The following is a 19612-nucleotide window of genomic DNA, read 5'->3' on the forward strand; positions in this document are numbered from 1 at the left end:
TTTCAGAGAATTTCTCTGCTTTGCATATTCTTGGTTTGGAAAGTTCAGCAAGCAGCTTTTCCCCTCTTGATCATTCAATTTGCGTTGACTTTATGTCGCTACTGGGCATTTCATGCCAGTTAAATTTTCCCTACCTTGGGGGAGTCCCATTAAATACCTCAGTGTGAGCGGAGTAGTGTCAGGGAGATTTTCTGGTATGTTTTGACTGGAGATAAACATCTCTCGACTAACCACATGACTTTCAGCAAGCTGTTTTTCTGCTACACGATTTTCTCATCTGTAAAATGACTGAGACTAGACTCAGTTCAATTGAACAAATGCTTATTATGCACTTGTTAAATTCGGAACACTGAGCTAGGTGCTAGAGGAGATTATCCCAGTTAAGTGTAACAGTTGTGTGTGTGGGTGTGAGTGAAGCTAAGGAGGACAGAGCTGGTCAGCGATTCTTTCTTTTCTCTCCTTCCCATTGGATAGGGGCTGAACTTCCTTTCCAGACCTTTATTATCTTCTCCCTGGGGGATGGCTTAAGGTACGATCTTTTCTCTGGTCATTTTCTTTTTCTCCCTCCCTACTTGGAGTATATGAGTTCAGGGAGGACACACCTCTGGTGTGAGGGCTTGCCTAGTTCTTTTCAGGATTGCTCATCCACCTTTGGCATTTACCTTTCACCCAACCTGTAAATCTAAGAAGCTGCAGCATGCACTGTGGCCACAATCTAGGCAGATATGCCAAACCAGGGTTAGTGTAACCAATAGATTTCGAACCTGTTGGTGAGGTAGAGGTTGTCTATCCAAGTATGTGAAGACTTTTTTCCAAGACTGGATGGATGAGAACAATTTGTACTGTGAGATTAAAAATTGGATACAAGAGCATTAAACTCCCCTTTAACCTTTCCCTTATATATCTCCCAGACCAGTAAGTGAAAGAAGCCTCTGAGCTTTCGTTAGAGCTTTTATTGTTTGGGAATTAATTAGCCAACAAAACAAGGTGATGTTGATTAGAGAGATAGGAAAGTAGAAATACAAATAAATAGTCTTAGATCTAAGCTTAGTCTATATTCCGTATAGAACTCACCAAAATTCCAAAGCCACCTCTGAGGTTGAGAACAGCGTCAAGCACGTGCTATTATGGAGGACCAGGCCGATCACCAAGGACCAAGCTATCGAACCTGAGTCAGCGTATGTGTGCCAAGAGAGCCAGCGAGCAAGCGAGCCAAAGAGAGCCCAACTTCCGTTCTCTCCTTGCTTTTAAGCTCGCACCCCGGAAGTGGAGTGCTTAGCAGATGCATGGGCGGTTCATCATGGTCTCCTCCCCGAAAGGGTGGTCCTTCAAAAACTGGCATCTTTCAGTTATCCTAACCAACTGTTAAAACCTTTCACTTTTTACCACAATATCATCCCATGTTGTCCTTAGTCTTTTTCAAAATGAAGGACCAACAACATGGAGAGTTAATTAGCCAGACACTGTTTCAACAATTAGTTGAATTTCAACAATTAGTTCACTTTTTTATTCAAGGGACAATACAATGTTCCTCAGCTGCACAAGGTCTTACTGTTTTATGGAATTTGTCAGGCCAGAAGTTAGTAGTATAATTTCATTAGCCCTAAGCCCCCAGTTAGAAAACCTCCTATTATTCAGTATTTGGCTCTCTATCCTAATTTGAATTTATGTTTATCACTAGCTAATCCCTAGCCTCTTTACATTTGAAGTAAAAATACAAGAAACATTTAGGTAAAATAAAGCAGACAATAATACAATATTTGTTTCTGGACAAGACAGGAAGGAAAAGTTGAGGAAAGAACAGATCTTTTTATGAAAACTTACCTCAGTCCTTGAAGAGATGGGTACAACTCAGCCTGAGGTTTTTTCTAGGGGGCAGATTTTGTTGTTGTGTTCTTGGAGTGTCTGACTCTCAGAATGTCTGACCCCATTTGGTAAAGATATTGGAGTGGTTTGCTATTTCCTTCTCCAGTTCATTTGACTGATGAGGAAACTCTGGCAAACAGGGTGAAGTGATTTGCCCAGGCTCACATAGCCAGGAAGTATCTGAGGCCAGATTTGAACAGGAAGGTGAGCATTCTTGCCTCCAGGCCTGGTGCTCTATCCGCTGTGCCATTTAGCTGCCTCATTCCCCCTACTAGACCATAAATTCCATGAAGACAGGAGTTGTTTTTAGCAAAAAATTATATTTCCTCCAGAGTTGAGAAAAGATATTTACACATAATAGGCTCTTAATCAATATAATTTGTCATAGAGTCATAGATTTAGAGATGGAATATACTTCAGAGATGATTTAGACTTACTCTTTATTTTACAAGGGAAGAAATGGAAGCCCAAGAAGTCAGAGGGTGGCACTGGAGATATAACACTAGCCCTAGAGTCAGGAAGACCTGAGTCCAAATATGGCCTCAAACCTGGGTGACTGAGCAAATCACTTAACCTCTGTCTGCCTCAGTTTCCACATAAAATAGTGGCAATAATAGCTTCTACCTTCCCAGGGTTCTTGTGAAGATCAAATAAGCTAATAATTTTTTTTAAAAAAATATACATCACTCAACATTTATTCATTTATTTATTTTTGCTAGTATATTAAAACAAAATTTCACTTCCAAATTCTCTGCCTCCTTCCACCCCTCCCCCCCCAGGGCAAGAAATATGATACCCATTGTATCCATTAAGTCACATTTTCACATTAGCCATGTTGCAACAGCGACATAAAACCTAAGAAAAATAAAGGGGGAAAAATATGCTCCATCTGCTCTCAGAAAGTTCATCAGTTCTCTCCCTGGAAGTGAGACAGCATTTTTCATGCAGAGTCTTTTGGGATTGTCTTGGATGGTTGTGTTGATCAGCTCAGCCAAGTCTCTCACAGTTGATTACTGTTACAATATTGCTGTCACTGTGTACAATGTTCTCCTGGTTCTGAAATGTTCTAGTAAGTTTAAAGTGTTTAGCATAGCACCAGGCCCTTGGAGAAGCACTGTTTACATGCTTGCTATTTTTAGCTATTAACATTTGTAAAACAAGTTTGCAAACAGTAAAATGTTCCGTACAAGAGATCATTGTTGTTTTTGTTGTTAAAGTGAAGACCACTGTTAGAGCGAAGACCATTGTTGTTAGAGCGAAGACCATTAGAGCGAGGAGCTAAGAACTTTGGGTTAGTATTTCCCCCAGAGCAGGGAGTGCGGAAGGAACAGAAGCATCTCATCATTCGCATGCCTTCAAACCGTCTATTTCAAACTTTGAACAGACGCCCGCTGCCTTCCGCCCCGCCCACTCTCCGCGGTCGGCCCATTCATTGGTCTATGGTCGAAAGGAAAATAAAGTGATTGGCTCCTCCCTTTTACTACTTAAGGAGCTTCCATTGGGCAGGTAAAGAGAGGAAGGCGGGGCCTTCTGAGACGTCGATCAAGAAGACGTGGAGAATTGATTGGACAAGGCAAAGAGGCACCACCCTCGCCCCGCCCCGGGGCTCCGCCTCGCAATTCAAACGCTGAGGCGGGACGGAGGAGGGTGGGTTTGGCGCGGCGCGGCGCGGCGCCGGAGTGCGTGGACAGTGAGTACGCTCCCCCTGCTCGCTCCAATTGTTTCTTCCCTTTGCGCAAGAGAGAAAGAGCCGCCCTTGCCTCAGTCTCGTCGGGCCTCCCTTTTCTCGGGGTTGGGGTGAGGACGGGGAATCCTCTCAGGTGTCTGAACAGAATGGGGGGGGGGAGGTAGAGGAGGGCGCATGCGCCATGCCCTCTCAGCCCCCTACCCTTTTATATTCCTAGAAGTTGCTCTGAGCTGCCCGAGGCGGGAACGGGGATGCGGGTGGGGGCGGCTTTACCCTGACCAGGACTAGGGAAGGGGAGGGGGAAATCTCTGGGGAGTGCTGGGGGAAATGGAGCTGAGTACGTTTTTATTAGGACCTCCTCTACCTGCTCTGATATTCCCTCTTCTAAGGTCCCTCCTACCTGACATTTCCTGTTCTAAGCCCCGCCCCCAGCTCTGATATTGTCTGTTCTAAGGCCCCCACCCCTCAACGCTGACATTTCCTGTTCTAAGGGCCCCCCTCCAGCTCTGACGTTTCTGTTCTAGGGCCCCTCCCAGTTCAATAATAATTTTTTTTAAGCACCTACTATGTGCCAGGCACAGTGCTAAGCACTGTGTATTAAAAAAAACGAACTAAAAGACAGTGCCTGCCCACCAGGATCCCACATTCCAAAAGGGGAGACAGTATGCAAGCAAATATATACAAAGCAAACCTTGTAGTGAATAAATAGGAAATAATAAACCTAGGGAAAGGCACTAGAAATAAGGCAGGGGGTGTGGGAGTGTGGGGGTGTGGGGGGGCGGGGAATCAGAAAGGCTTCCCATAGAAAGTTGGATTTACTTCTAGGCCAAGGGGGTCAGCCAGAGGATGCCTGTGTCTCTGGGTCAAAGAGTGCGGCCTGGAGGTGTAAGAAAGTCTAAGCTGTAAGAACTCTGGAAAGGTGGGAGGGGACTAGGTTTGAAGGGCTTTGAGCCCCAAGCAGGATTTTGTATTTGATCTTGGAGTCGATAGAGAGATGCTGGAGTTTGTTGGGTAGAAGATGATGTGGTTGGATCTGTGCTTTATGAAAGTCACTGGTGGCTGATTTGAGGATGGACCAGAGTGGGGAAAGACTAGAGGCTATTAGAATAGCCCAGGTATGAGGTGATGGCCTGCCCCAGAGGGTGTCAGAGGAGAGAAGGGGGTGTATTCAAGAGATATTTTGTTGTTGTGCAGTCATTTCAGTCATGTGACTCTTTGTGACCCCCCATTTGAGGTTTTCTTGGCAGAGATTCTGGAGTGGTTTTTGCCATTTCTTTCTCCAGCTCATTTTACAGATGAGGAAACTGGGGCAAACAGTGAAATGACTTGCCTAGGGTCACACAGCTAGTAAGTGTCTGAGGCTGGATTTGAATTCAGGTCTTCCTGACTCCAGGCCCAGCACTTTATCCATTGTGCCATGTTGCAACGTGAAATTGGCAGCTTTTGGCAACAACTTGTATATGGGGGTGGGGGGAGGCAGTGACATCATTTGCACTTGGGGGTGAGAGTGAGGAGTCCTGGATGACTTCTGAGTTTTGAGCCTGAGAAATGGGAGGATGGCGATATGCCCTCAACAATAGGTAAAGTCAAAAGGGTAATAAGTTCAGTTTTGGACATGTTGAGTTTGAGATGTCTTTTGGACATACATTTGGAGATGGCAGAAAGATGGTTGGAGATGGGAAACTGGAGGTCAGCAGAGAGACTGGGGCAGGTTAGGTAGATTTGAGAGTCATCAGAGTTGGTACTTAAATCCATGAGAGGTGATGAGATCACCAAGTGAAGTCATATAGAGGTAGTAGAAGGCCCAGGACAGAACCCTGTGGGACACCTATGTTTAGAGGGTATGATTCAGCAGAGGAGACAGAGGAGGAGCGGTCAGATAGGTAAGAGAACCAGGAGGGGGTGATGTCCTGGAATCCTAGAGAGGAGAGAGTGATGAACAATGTCAAAAGGTGCAAAGAGGTCAAGGAGAATGAGGATTGAGAAAAGGCCATTGGATTTGGCAGCTAAGAGATCATTGGGGACTCTGGAGGGAGCAGGTTGTGGTGGGATGATAGAAGTCAGATGTAAGGGATTAAGGAAAGAGTGAGGTGAGAGGAAGTGGAGGTGTCCATTGTGGGCAGCTTTTCCTAAGAGTTTAGCTACCAAGGGGAGAAGAGATATGGGATGATAGTTACTGGGGATGGAAGGATTAAGTGAGGGTTCTTTCAGGGTAGGGCAGACACGGACATGTCTGTAGGCAGTAGGGAAGGAATCATTAGAGAGGAGAAAATGAAACTGTGAAAGGGTGGGGATGCCAGAGGGCAGAATCTGTTGGAGGAAATGGGATAGATGGGGGTCACTTGAGCAGGTAGAAGGGTTAGCCTTGGCTAGGAGTAAAACCACTTCATTCGAAACTGGGATGAAGGAGGAGAGAGAGGCGGAAGGCATGTGAGTGAGAAGAGATTGAAGAAGAGGAAGCCCATGGCAAATGACCTCCATTTTTTTTTTTTGTAAGAGATAAGGATGGGGCAGCTAGATGGTGCAGTGGATAGAGCACTGGCCCTGGAGTCAGGAGGACCTGAGTTCAAATCTGGCCTCAGACATTTAACACTTACTAGCTGTGTGACCCTGGGCAAGTCACTTAATCCCAATTGCCTCACATTTAAAAAAAAAAAGAAAGAAAGAAAGAAAGAAAGAAAGAAAAGAAGAAATAAGGGTCTTGGCATGAGAGGTTGGGGGTTCCTTGACATCTGATGTTCTGTGTTCTCAAGGCCCCTTCCAGCTTTGTCATTCCCCATTCTAAGGGTTAACTTCCTAATCCTGTGTTCTAAGAGGTCCCTTCTCTAATTGCCATCCTATGCCTTCTGGCTCTGACATTTAGTCTCTTATGGACATGAATCCTATGGATTCCTAAGGACCATATCTGTTAAACACAAATTTGTCTTAACAACTATCTCTTCTTCAGGATAAGCATTGGAGATGCTGAAGTTTAAGTATGGCGTGCGCAGCCCATTGGCTGCCAGTGCAGCTGAGCCCATCAGTAACCGGGCCTCCAGGCTGAATCTTCTTTTCCAGGTAAGACTTCAAGGGCTCCACCTCGTTATCTCCATTTTTGTCATAGGTTCATTGGCCACGTTTCTCTCAAACCAGAGTCATGGCCTTGTGATCTAGTGGGAAAAGTTCTGGACTTGGAATCTTGAGCCTGGGGTTCTAATTCTACTTCTGAACCCTCATTAGCTGAATGACTGGACAAATGATGCCCTTTCTTTGAGCCTCACTTTATTCTTTTGTAAAAGGGACATAATGATGCTGTACTTACTCACTAAGAAACTTGACTGGTTATTTTTGTTATTTTGAAAGGAAGGAGAAAGTAATGTTGAGAGAACCTTGGATTAGAAGACAGTACTTGAATTCAAATTCTGACTCTGATTTATTTGTTTGACCTTGGATAAGTCACTTCTCATTTCTATCTCCTTCTCTGTAAAATAAGGAGATTGGCCTAGGTTACCCCTAAGGGTCATTTCTAGATTCTGTATTCCTAAGAACTAACAGTGGGCCTAGCTGTGTGATAAGACTAATGGAAGCTACTCATTTTTAATGTATGAACAAAGATTATCTTTTAAATTTGCCCCTAAAATAAGTTCCTTGTATCTTTATATACACCTGTGCGAGACTTTCTCTGGCCTACTGTACAAAGGGCCCAGAGGACCTTAGCATAATTTAATATAGGTAGCATCTTGTTATAATGAAGGGCATTGGTGGGTCTGTGAAGAGACCATTGTACAGTAAGTGGATGTGCTCAAAAGTGTTGTGGATGTTGACGGAAATATTAAACGCCCTTAGCAAGGTGTTTGTGCACTCTGTCCTCAGAGTTGGTATTGACATTCGATCCTGATGTCTCCTCATGGTATGGAGGTGACCCCACTTTCTTCAGCCTGAGCACTGGCTGAGTTTCCCAAGCTAGCAGGGCTTCTGGGATAGGCCCAGGAAGGACTGAGGGTATGCCTAGCTAAGTTGAGAGACCCCTAACTTTTAAGTTGCAGTGACTCTTGAAGATCTGCTGGTCAGTCACGGAGAGGCTGTGATTCATGTCAGTGGGATGAATCCCTAAAGTGATGAAAAGATCTTTGCCTGGAGGCAGTGACTGTATCAGTGATGTCATTGGTAACAGAATTCTCAGTCTACTCTGGCTCTGATTCTCATCAATAAATAAGAACTAGGGTAGAAATGAAAGGAACTTGGGGGTAATGTAGACTTAGGTTACATCCTAGCTTTCAGAACAGCATATTTCAAAGGGTTCTCAGATAAGATATATAGGGCTTGGCAGCTCCAATTCTTCTGGGGAAATCTGCCCAGGAGGTATGGGAAACTCACAAGAATTACATTCTTGGTACAAAAAGAAATAGTTCTCATAAAGTCAAAAAAGGGGGGGCTGTCTAAAGAGATGAAAGAGGATGTATAGGGAACTCACTGACCAACATGTGTTTTAAAAAGATATGTTTGGCAGTAGCTAGGTGTCACAGATGATAGAACGCTGGGGCCTAGAATCAGGAAGACCTGAATTCAAATCAGCCTCAGACACTTAACTAGCTTTCTGGCCTGGCCAAGTCACTTAACCTCCCTCTGCCTCAGTTTCCTTGACTGTAATGTAGGCATATCTCCCAGGGTTGTTGGGAGGTGATACTTGTGGTGCACTTCACTTAGCGCAGTGCTTGGCACATAGTAGGAGTTTGTTTCCTTTCTCCCTCTCATAGAAGATTGTAACAAGGACAGGTAACCAGATGAAAAGTGTGGCTCAGTTCTGCGAGGAACAGGTAGAGGACACCATGAAAATGAATGACAGATGATAGAGAAGCTTACTGTGTATTTTGCTTGTTTTCTCTCAGTGATTTTTGGACTGAAAAGAACAGAACAGAAATCACTACTAGGAATATCCTAAGAGAGACCTTAGCTACCATTGGTGATTTGCGGCAACCTGGCTCCAACTGACTGTGTTCTTGCTACAGAAAGACTTGGCAGATAGAATTGTAGAGACAGCTGGAGAGGTTTAGCGAGGCTGAAGAAGAGCAAGATATCCCAGTTTTGAAACAAGGGAAGAGAGAAGAGTCTGGAAACCATGGGCCAATGAATTTGATTTTGCTTCTTGTCACAGTTCTCAAAGGTATCATTATTATGAAAAGAATAGTTTGGGAGCATCTAGAAGAAAGAAGAGAGCTCACAAAGAACTGCATGCCTTCATCAAGAGCAGCTCATGCCAGACTTATCCCATTTCTGTTTTTGACAGGTTTACTACACTGGAGGATGAAGGGAAGGCTATTGGTGTAGTTTATTTAGATTGGAGCAAAACATCGGACAGAGCAGCCAGGTGGTACAGTGGATAGAGTGCCCCCAGGCCGGGTCTGGGGTCAGCGGTCAGCAAGACCCGAGTTCAAATCTATCCGAATTACACTTACTAGCAGTGTGGCCCTAGGCAAGTCATTTTGCCCTGTTTGCCTCAGTTTCTTAGTCTGTAAAATGAGCTGCAGAAATGGCAAACCACTCGAGTATATTTGCTGCAAGAAAATTCCAAAAAGGGGTCACAAAGAGTCAGACTTGACTGAAAAATGACTAAACAACAAAAGAACCTGACAAAAGCTTTTTGTGCTATTCTTGTATCTCTTGGGGATGAGATGGAGAGATTGGAGCCGAAGGATGGGATATTAGGTAGATTCGGAAGTAGTTGAAAATTTGGACTTAGAAATCATGAATGATTCATTGTCGGCTTGGAAGGAGGTCTTGGGCGGAGTGCTTCAGGCATCTATGCTGGGTGGTTTTTATCTGTGACTTGGATGAAGGGTTCAATGAAGACCTAAGTTTGCAGATGCCGCAAAGCTGAGAGGAGTAGCTAATTCACTGGAGAAAGATGTAGGCATTTAAGAATGTGGCAAAACGATCAACCAGGGGCCTTGGGCGACTTTCTGCTTTGTCTGTTGACTGATTAGATGATTGGAATTTGAACCCTTATTTTCTTAACTCTGAGGCAGGCTCTCCATCCCCTCTAGCACACAGGCTCCCAGTCAGTTTATAAAATCCCTGGAAGCGATGAACAGATTTTGAAAGAATTCTGAATTTGTTTTAAAATATTTAATATCCTTTCCCTGATGTGATTGTATGTTACATCAGGAGAGCCTAGGCCAGTATTGGAACCTTCGTTGTATCACACTGGTTCATTTTCCAGTTTTTTCTTCTGGTTCTCACCCTCCGTTGTGTTTTCTGTTTGTGAACAAAACGTATAACATTTGTTTTATGCTAACAAATAAAAAAAAATGCCATTTCTCTACATGAAACTTTTGTTTTAATGAGATTTGTGTAGAGCCCTGGAATTTTGATGTCATCCCGAACTCTTTAACAGGGAACCTCAGGTCTGTAGTGTTACCTTGACTTTATGGACGATTGTTCTTGCAAGAAGCTCCAGGCCAGGGGCTGTTGACCTGGGGCCCGTGAACTTGTTTCTTAATAGTATTTGATGACTATATTTTTACATAATTAGTTTCCTTTGTCATTCTATATCTTATTTTATGCATCTAAAAACATTTTTCTGAGATGGAATTCATAGGCTTCACTGCAAAAGGGATCTGAGGCACAAAAAAAGGTTTAAGATCCTCTGCTCTAGGCAGCCAAAAAAAACCAGGCACAGTTAACTAGAGACAACCAGTCTTATAGGATCCTAGATTTAGAGTTGGAATGGACCTCTCATTTTTGTGGATAAGGAAACTGAGGCCCAGAGAGGTTAAGTGCCCTGAATAGACAATAAGTAGTGGGGCCAGGATTTGAACCAAGGCCCCATCCAGTTCTCTTTCCATTGGATTGCGTTGCTCTGTGACCGTGTGAGTCAACAGGCAGGAACCCTGCCTAGATCTGCAGGTGTGGCTCCCCCCACCCCCCCAATCATTCTATTTCCTAAGCTGTCAGAAGAAATTGCATTGATAAAACCTCTAGTAACTTGTTGATGTGAGAAAAGCAGCAGTTACTCCTGCAGAGCTCAATGAGATGTTTGTTGGAGGATGTGGGGTCCAAGGTAAAATACTAAATTTGGGTTCAGAAGCACCTCTGGAATAGTAGTGCGGTCACGGCGTTTGACCCCAGGTCCTAGTGTCAGACGTCCACTTTCATCATTTACGTTTGCTTCTACCTTCAGTTGTCTTCCTGAGTGTGATGGCTGTCGATGTTTTAAAGAGCAAACATGCAAGACGGTCCTGTTAGTGGGCACATACAGTTATCTTTTGTTGGCACTGTGTCATTTACTTTATGGGGATGTTATTGATCCATGCTTTTCATTATTGACTGGTACTCCATCTGTTGTTTGCTGTTTTTAGGGTAAAACGCCCTCCGTGACTCAACAGCAGATGTCTCCTCTCTCCCGTGAAGGGATCCTGGATGCCCTTTTTGTTTTCTTTGAAGAATGCAGCAACCCTGCCCTAATGAAGATTAAGCACGTGAGCAACTTTGTCAGAAAGTGTAAGTTTGGGCTACTTTTTCTTTGTTAGAATTAATTTCAAAATTGTCCTTAGATGGGCTAATTCCCCTTGGTTTTAGAACTATATTTTTGGTTATTTGGGGACTGCCTTTATTCACATAATTTCCCCCACCTCCACCCCTCTCTTAGATATTTTTGTTCTCAAATGGGAGGGTAGGAGTAGGGTGAGAGGAAGAATTATGTGAGTATCTGGATCTTGGTTCCCTGCTGTTGATCTTGGCAGCCTTTATTAGTTTTGAGCCTTTCTTCCACATTTCACCAAAGGCTACTCGGGTCTTCTAAGTCTTGCTTGGTGACAGCAGAAGTGACTAGTGACAGGAATGGGCACCTTCTTAGTGGGTGTGTGTGTGGGGGTGTCTTTAGTATTTCAGCCCAGGATGGCTAATGTAAACATGGAGAGGGTAATATTTAGTCTTTCAAATCGTTGGTATAAACTTCTGCGTGTTCCTGGCTTTTGAACTTGGATAGAAATGACAATGGAGGTTTAATGAAGGAGATGGCACCTGGCTGTGTTGATACCTACCTGCATGTGTGAATGGAGCTATCTGGGAATGCCTTTCTTTGTTAGAGGCTTTTGCATTGTACCTTTGTGCAATTCTCCATCTCCATTACAGTGTTTCTCCCACTGTGGGTATTTAAGTGTCATAAACCGGTCCATCCACAAGCATTTCTTAAGTACCAGCTGTGTGTCAGTCATTGTGCTGAGGATACAAAAGACAAAAGCGGACCTGGTCCTGACCTCAAGTAACTTACTTTCTAACTGGAGACAACCAAAAATATATACAGAATTTATGCAAAATAAAAGTTTGTTTGGGAAGGAGGGCACTGACAGCTGGGTGAATCAGGAAAGGTTTTGTGTTTCACAAGAAGCCAGGGATTCTCAGAAATAGTCATAGAAAGAGCAGAGGTGGCATGGTGTGTCGTGGATAGAGCACTGGACATGGAGTCCAGAAGGCCTGGGTTCAAATCTTGCCATAGATACTTAGTAGCTGTGTGATCCTGGGAAGTCACTTAATCTCTTTGGTCCTCAATGATCAATGAGCTCTCTTCCACCTTGAAATCTTTGATCCTCCAAGTATATTCCAGGCCCTGGGGCAGCCAATGCAAGGGCATGGACAAGGGAGATAGATCAGCCTATATGGGCCAGTCAGTTGTATTACTGAGGATTTGGGTAAGAGGAAAATGTAAGATAGGGAAAGATAGAGGAAGGACCACATTGGGGAGGGGTGAAAGTGCCAAGCAGAGGAGTTTGTGTGAGGTCCTAGAGGTAACAGAGCTACTGGGATTTATGGAGCAGAGACCGATGCTTTAGGAAAAGATTCTTTGGAATCTTGGTGGAGGTTGGATTGAGGTGGGGAGACCAGGCAGGAGGCTATGACAAGAGGGAGTGACAGGGACCTGACCCAGGGTTGTGGTATGTATGAGCAGAAAGAAAGGACATAGTCCAGAGCTGGTGTGAAAGTAAAAATGATCAAGTTTGGAAAAGATTACCTCCATGGAGTGAGTGAGAAGGAGGAGTCAAGGATGATGCCAAGGTTGTGACCCTGGGTGCCTAGAAGGAAATTCAGAAGGGAGAGGCTTTGGGGTAAAGCTAGCAAGTTCTGTTTGGTACGTGTTGAATTGGCAATGGCTCGGGGACATCCAGTTCTAGACATCTACCAGGCAGTTGGTGATGTGCTCCTGAAGAGAGAGATTATATATCATCTAGATTGGAGATGATAGATGATATTTAATTGAACCCAAGAGAGAGCTTGTGGAGGATGGAGCCTTGTAGGTGACACCTACTCCTAGTGAGCCTGACTTAGAAGAGTTTGTGGCCATTGGTGGTAGAGTTCTGGAGCCTCTGGAAAAAACGGGTCATATGTGTCTAATTACACGTGGCTTGTTGTTAGTATTTTAGCTTGTAAACATTGTTTGTGAAGGGATGACAAGTCTGGGTAGGATTTAGGGGAGCCCTTGGAATCCTGAGAGGATCCTGGCTTGACCCTGAGAAGCTGGTGGCTGTTAAGAAAGGTTATTATGGGCAGGCAATGATAAAATCAATTTCAATTGAGAAAATGGTGAGGACGTGTATCTTAGGGGAAATAATGCAAAACAGATCTTTGATGTGAAAGGAACTTGGGCAGTTAGGCCGACATGGGATGTATCATGATTATAAACAAAGGTCGAGGCTTTGCCCAGAGAAATGACTCGGCCTTCCCAAATGTCGCATAGATCTGGATTTTACTTCTGGAAGTGTTGTTATAGTATTTTGGGTGCTCTGTTAACCACGCTGGAAATGTTCTGTGCAGAAGAGAGTACTCTGATTCACCAGGAGTAGAAGTCCTTTCAAGTTATTTTTTCTAGTAGTAGTTATGTGTTCATTTTGGTGCAGGCCCATAAAGTTGGTTGGTTGTCTTTGTGACTCAGCTCAGGCATTTTCAGGAAGGCTGGCCGGGATTAAAGTTATAGCCAGCCTGTGGATAGAGAAGTGAATCTTCAGCCCTCTTGACTTGGGGCCTGCTTGGGGAATACCAACTCATCTTATTATGAGCAAATGGAAGGGGAAGGGGAACAACAGGGGGACCATGGTCTGCCCCCTCAAGCTTGATAGCTTATTCCAAGATCCACTGGTACTGATTTCGAAGTCTACTGTTTTGGATTGGTTACGTTACTGCTCCCCTTCTTTAATGCAGCTAGTTGGGAACCAACCTTGTGAATGTGTATTCAGCAGGTGCCTACTGTGTACTAACTAGCTTAGCTTATCATGGGCACTGTCAGAGTAAAGCTTCACAGACAGATTTTCTTCTGGGAGCCATCACCAAAGTTAGGCACACACATGCATGTATATATGTGTGTGTGTGTGTATACATGTGTATGTGTGTATATATGACAGATATAGTATAACATAAAATGAATCTATATGTATATGTGGCTTATATATCTTTATCTATTAGCTTCCAAAGAATGAAAAACTGAAGGAAAGAATGCAGTATCTTGGCATGGGGCCCTGGTTTAACCTCAGATGAAGACCCGTTTCAGGTTCTTTGATAACTTAGAAAAGGAGGATCTTGAAGAATCCTTAGAAAAGGCTCCAAGGGGGAGCTGAGAAAACGTGACTAAGGCATTTCTAGGGCCATTTGTATGGGGCAGGCAGCAGGCTCCCTCCTCATCCTTCTCATCTTTCCCTTTCTTTGTGCTCCAGTTTGGGCAGAGCTCCTAGATGGTGTCCACCCCACCACTACCCAAACCCCTGCTGTGCTGTCTGGTGATTCCAAGCTGTTGGAATAGTAAAGTGGCAATGGTTAGGAGCAAAAAGAAGGAAACACACCTGTAGCTCTGCATTCTGGTTAAGGATCTACCAGAATTGCCAGGCTGCAATGTACCCCAGCTGGCTGAAGTTTAAGCTGTACATTGTATGTTTTCAGTCTCACCATGAAAGACTAGACTCAGGGAAAGAATTAGGAAAGAGATAGATGTCAGTGAATAGAGATCTGCTAGCCAATTCACATATAGCAAATAGCAGATATGTTTTGGTGGCTTGGAACAAAGGTCTTCCTTCCTTCCTTCCTTCCTTCCTTCCTTCCTTCCTTCCTTCCTTCCTTCCTTCCTTCCTTCCTTCCTTCCTTCCTTCCTTCCTTCCTTCCTTCTTCCCTCCCTCTCTCTTATCTTTTCTTTCTCTTTCTTTCTTTTTTCTCTCCTTCCTTCCTTCACACTCACCCACCCACCCACCCACCTACCTACCTACCTACCTATCTACCTACCTTCCTTCCTTCCTTCCTTCCTACCTTCTTTCCCTCTCTCCCTCCCTTCCTCCCTCCATTCCCCTTCCTTCCTTCTGCCAAAAGGAAAGGGAGGAATTATTGAAAGTGACTCAGGGAGGGGAAAACTTTGAAACTAGTGGATTAAAATTGAGCAAAACATATTTAGCCTGAGTGGAAAGAAACTAGAAGCAAAGTGAAACTTATTGTGAAAAACAAGCATCAGTAGAAACTTACATTTCTAAACTGGACAAGATGCTGGGATGAGTATTCTTTTAAATACTGTGTTTCAGCCTACAGACAGCAAGGGAAAAAAGCATGATGTGTCTTCCTTGTCTATTTTCTGACTATGTGGGGTTCAAATTATAGCTACCATGGAAACTTCTTTTGAATTCTGGGAACACTTAGTAGTTTTAACACAACATCATATGAAAACACTTTTGTACTTATTTTATATGCTTTATTTTATTCATGGCTTTGATGAGGAAGTAAAGTGACTATCTCTTGACAGCCTGGAAACACCTAATCACACTTTAGATATTTGTTTCAATCACCTTACTTATTTAGAAGTAACTATTCCATCTTGTGCAGATTCAGAGACCATTGCTGAGTTACGGGAACTGCAGCCTGGCCTGAAGGACTTTGAAGTAAAAAGTGTGGTGGGCCGTGGTCACTTTGCAGAAGTGCAGGTGGTGAAGGAAAAAAGCACTGGGGACATTTATGCCATGAAAGTGATGAAGAAGAGGTCTCTGTTGGCTCAGGAAGAGGTAAGAATGGTCTTTATGCCTAGTTTTCTGTTTGGTGACAAAACTTGAAGAGACTGATAGTTATGCAATGATGGTTCCTGAGGCCAACCAAGCAGATTTTGCCTCATGCCCTGAGATTTAGGTACCGTTGTATGGGCAAAAAGCTTTCTCAATCCTTAATTTCTTCTTCCTGAATATTCTTTAGCTATTTTCAAGGAGCACAAGTCCACTAGGGTCCTTTACAAACATCCCCATTGTTTTTTCATTTTATTATATAATCTCTTTGGCCTTTAGAAAAAGGGATGTCATTGCAATGACTCATGTAGCCATCTGCTTTAGAGCTAGAGAAGTCTTGTCAGCTCAGTTAGGTACTGTTTGTTTTTGTTTGTTGGATGTGTGTAATTTAACAGGCATTTGGAGAAGTTAAATAGAATTTGTGTTTGTTATGTGGCCAGGTAAGCTTTTGCTTGATAGGAAGCTGTATCTTCCCTGTTTTGGTAGTTGTTGTAAACAAAGCTGTGTCTATAAACAGATATCTGAGTAAATTAATGTGCAGTGCTCCGAGAGAGGCGGCCTTCCATTTGCCCATTGAGATCCTGGCCTTTTAACCAGGAGGGTTGGAATGTCCTTTGTGTGCCCAGTGCTGTTGTGGCCCTGTGTGCGAGCTGTTAAAGCCTGGAGAAAATCTGATGATTATTTTTAAACCTTTTTTTAAATAATGTTTTTGGGAGTGATAGAAAAACTACAAGCAAAAATGTGTAGAGATAAATAAACACAATGATAGAGCTTCACGGCTAACTGACTGATGCCTTACAGAAAGGAAGAATAATTAGTGAACCAATGGAGGCAGGCATATAGGACTTGGAATGGTGGCTGGATTGATTAGAACTGTAGGGATTTGATAGAGGTGGAGAGAGCTGGGGAGGGCATTCCAGGTGAGAAGAAGAACATGCCTGAAGATTGGCAGGTGGGAGGAGACCTGTATCAAGAAGATGGTCAGGGGGTTTCCTTAGATTTGGGAGTCATCCACGTACAGGTATTAGTTAGCTAATTGAAGCCAATGGATTAATTTCCTAAGAGAGTGAATATAGGGGAAGAGCTGTTTGTGTGGAAAAGATGGAGAGATGTGGGCTTTAGATCAGTGCTAAACAGATCCTTGCAGATCCTTAGAAAACCACAAATTAACATTAGTTATGTTGTATTTTTATTTATTTTGTTAAACATTTCCCAATTACATTTTAATGTACTTTAGGCAGCATTGTAGGGCTGTGAGTTTGATACCTCTGACTTAGATCATAGTACAGTTACATGGGGTTGGAATGGACTAATTGGACAGAGATGTAGTATAGTTATTAATGGTTTGCTCTCACCTCGGAAGGTAGTTTTGAGTGGTATATACCTCAGGGATCTGTTTTTGGCCCTGTTATTTTCATTGTCTTGGATAAAGCATAGATGTCATGGTTGTCAAATACACAGTTATCACAGAACTAGCTAACATATTGACTAACAGAAGACTCCAAAGGACCTTGGAAGGCTAGCACATTGAGCTGTATCTAATAAAATGAAATTTAATAGGGATAAATAAGAAATTGTGCATTTGAGTTCCAAATAGAGGCAGAAAGGTTCCAAAGACACTAAATATTTGTAGCAGCTCTTTTTGTGGTAGTAAGGTCTGGCAACAAAGTAGCTTCCCATCCACTGGTCAATGGCTAAATAAATTATGGTACATGAATATAATGGAGTGGTATTCCCCTGTAAGAAATGCTAAATACAAAGAATTCAGATAATCATTGTCAGACATATATTGATGTAGGGATATGTAAACGGATCCAGGAAAACTATATATGGTGACTGCAACAGTTTAAAAGGAAAGAATAGAACAAAATTAAATGATCTATAATTAGAGTGTCCTATGAGATGACAGATGAGAAAATGCACCTCCTTCTCTTCTTTGCAGGGGTGGGAGACGATAGTTATGAAACATTACATTTACTGTCAGGCCCAGTCAATGTGTTGGTTAGTTTTGCTTTTTGCTCCTTTTAAATTTTGTGTTGAAGTGGTGGCTGGCTGGGGAGCGAGGAGGGACCTATTCAGAATTGAAGGTAATGTGAAAAAAACAGACACTTGATACTTACTAGCTGTGTGACCCCGGGCAAATCACTTAACCCTCATTGCCCCGCAAAAAAAAAAAAAACACCAACAAAAAACAGTTGTGAAGACTTGGCATGAGCCTGGCCCTTCTAGCCAAGAAGAGGGAAGTGTGGCAGAGGACAGTAAATAGAGGTTTAGTCAAACATGCAAGGCTGATTGACTTTAGGGAGAGCCCAGCAGCTGACTGGTGATGCTGGAAGGCCTTGTATGTGCTGGGTGTACGGGACCTTGGGTCTGTGCATCAGTAAACATCTGGATAAAAGAAGTCACATTCCTGGGATAGTGTGATGTTTAAAATCTATATTGTGTGATCGCCTTAAATTAGAAGATTCAGCACCAGTCTTTGGGCATTAAACATTTATTAAAGCATACAGATATTCCCACGGAGTTCAGAAAGTTAAGAAAAAGCCTATCTAGCCTAGAGTTCCAGCCTGGTTGAGTTCTTCCTCAAGTCCTCTGCCACAAGCCTGCTTCAATCAGGAACTCTCTCCAGCAAGCTGATTGTGGAAGCTTTTTATAGGTCTGGAACAGAGGCGGTCCTTACACACTGCTTCAAGCTGATTGGTTGGCATCATCCAAATCCATTGGTTCTGAAGGTGTTCTCAAGGTGTGATTACAATCCAGTTAACTTGAAGTAGGCTAATCAGCAGTCAATCACTCTCACTTGATTCAATCAGTCTAGATTCATCTCCAGGTGGGTCTTTGAGTATCTGCTAAATCTCATTATTTCATCACATTAGAGAATGGGAAGGAGATGGAGAGAGCCAATGGTTTCAAGGAACTAGCCTCAGAAAAGATAGCACTTGGAAGGAATAGTGAGGCCACATTGTCAGCTCACAGCTCTGGAGCTGAGGACACCTTTGGGGTCATCTGCTCTGCCCCCTCTTCATTTAAGTGCAGGGAGGTCTTTTGGGAATTTGGGGCATGTGGATATGCTGGAAGGCAGGGGAGCAGCCTTGGTAAGTCCGTTTTGAGAGTGTGTGTGCTTAAAAAGTGTTTTTTCTCCTGTAGGTTTTATTTTTTGAAGAAGAACGAAACATATTATCTCGGAGCACAAGTCCTTGGGTCCCTCAGTTACACTACGCATTTCACGACAAAGAGAATCTTTATCTGGTGAGGCACATTTTGTCTTTATTCCGTCTGGGGATTGGTCTAGTTCAATGGCACTTAGACCAAAACTCTCGATTTGTACCTGGCCCTTTCCTGTGCAAACTGTGGCTTGTTGAGGCCTCCAGGTTCAGTGTTAGAATATTATACCGCTCTGCAGAACATTCGGGAGTCAGGTGACTCTTCTGGTTAATGGTGATTGCAAGTCTGGCTGCTGGCTCACCTGAGACAACTGCTGACATAGTGATGACGCTTAGATTTGGTCTTCTCTTGGTTATTTTATCTGGTTACCACAAGTGCCAATCATTGCACATTTTCACTTGGTGGGTTTTAAACCCCAGCACAGATTTCACCCATGAAATGATGACATTCCTGGCCTATGTAAATCTGTGACCCAGGTGGTTGCTTTAAACATTAGTCTAGCATGTGCATTTGTTTCCATGTGGGGCTTTATGAAATTCAAAAGAGGTGCTGATTTAGAGTTCTTTTTGTGTTTGTAGACTTTATTAAATGCAGAATGTAACCAAGTAATAAAATAGCTTTAAAAAAAAATTTAAACAAATAGTCATTTTATAGGAAAAACCAAACCTAATAAACATGAAACTATGCATGATATCTCAGTTCTTTTTTCTTTACATAGATATGTTTTTACATTGTTGTGATCAGTTTGCATATACTATCTATTTTGTCCCTTTTGTCCTTGACATCTCAGTGTGAAATATTTTATAGGCCCTTTAGAACTTTCTCTCAGAAACTCTTGCAATTGAGTTTTGAGTCGTGAGTTCGGTCCATTTTCTGACTTGGCATCACTGTCCCA

At 43.2% G+C, this 19612-nt stretch overlaps 1 protein-coding gene across 2 annotated transcripts in view; it reads left to right on the forward strand.

Moving 5' to 3' along the window:
* The first annotated feature begins 3528 nt into the window (after positions 1-3528).
* CIT (citron rho-interacting serine/threonine kinase) overlaps positions 3529-19612 on the forward strand; it is a 175190-nt gene continuing 159106 nt past the window's right edge. Inside the window, exons 1-5 of one of the 2 annotated variants that reach the window (XM_043962653.1) lie at positions 3529-3556; positions 6501-6610; positions 10891-11032; positions 15383-15558; positions 18700-18801. In XM_043962653.1, the coding sequence (XP_043818588.1) occupies positions 6515-6610; positions 10891-11032; positions 15383-15558; positions 18700-18801 (516 nt within the window). In that variant the 5' untranslated portion in view covers positions 3529-3556; positions 6501-6514. The remainder of the gene's footprint in view (positions 3557-6500; positions 6611-10890; positions 11033-15382; positions 15559-18699; positions 18802-19612) is intronic. The other variant, XM_043962656.1, reaches the window with a different exon arrangement.

This window comes from Dromiciops gliroides, chromosome 1 (assembly GCF_019393635.1).
Source record: "Dromiciops gliroides isolate mDroGli1 chromosome 1, mDroGli1.pri, whole genome shotgun sequence".
Taxonomy (NCBI): domain Eukaryota; kingdom Metazoa; phylum Chordata; class Mammalia; order Microbiotheria; family Microbiotheriidae; genus Dromiciops; species Dromiciops gliroides.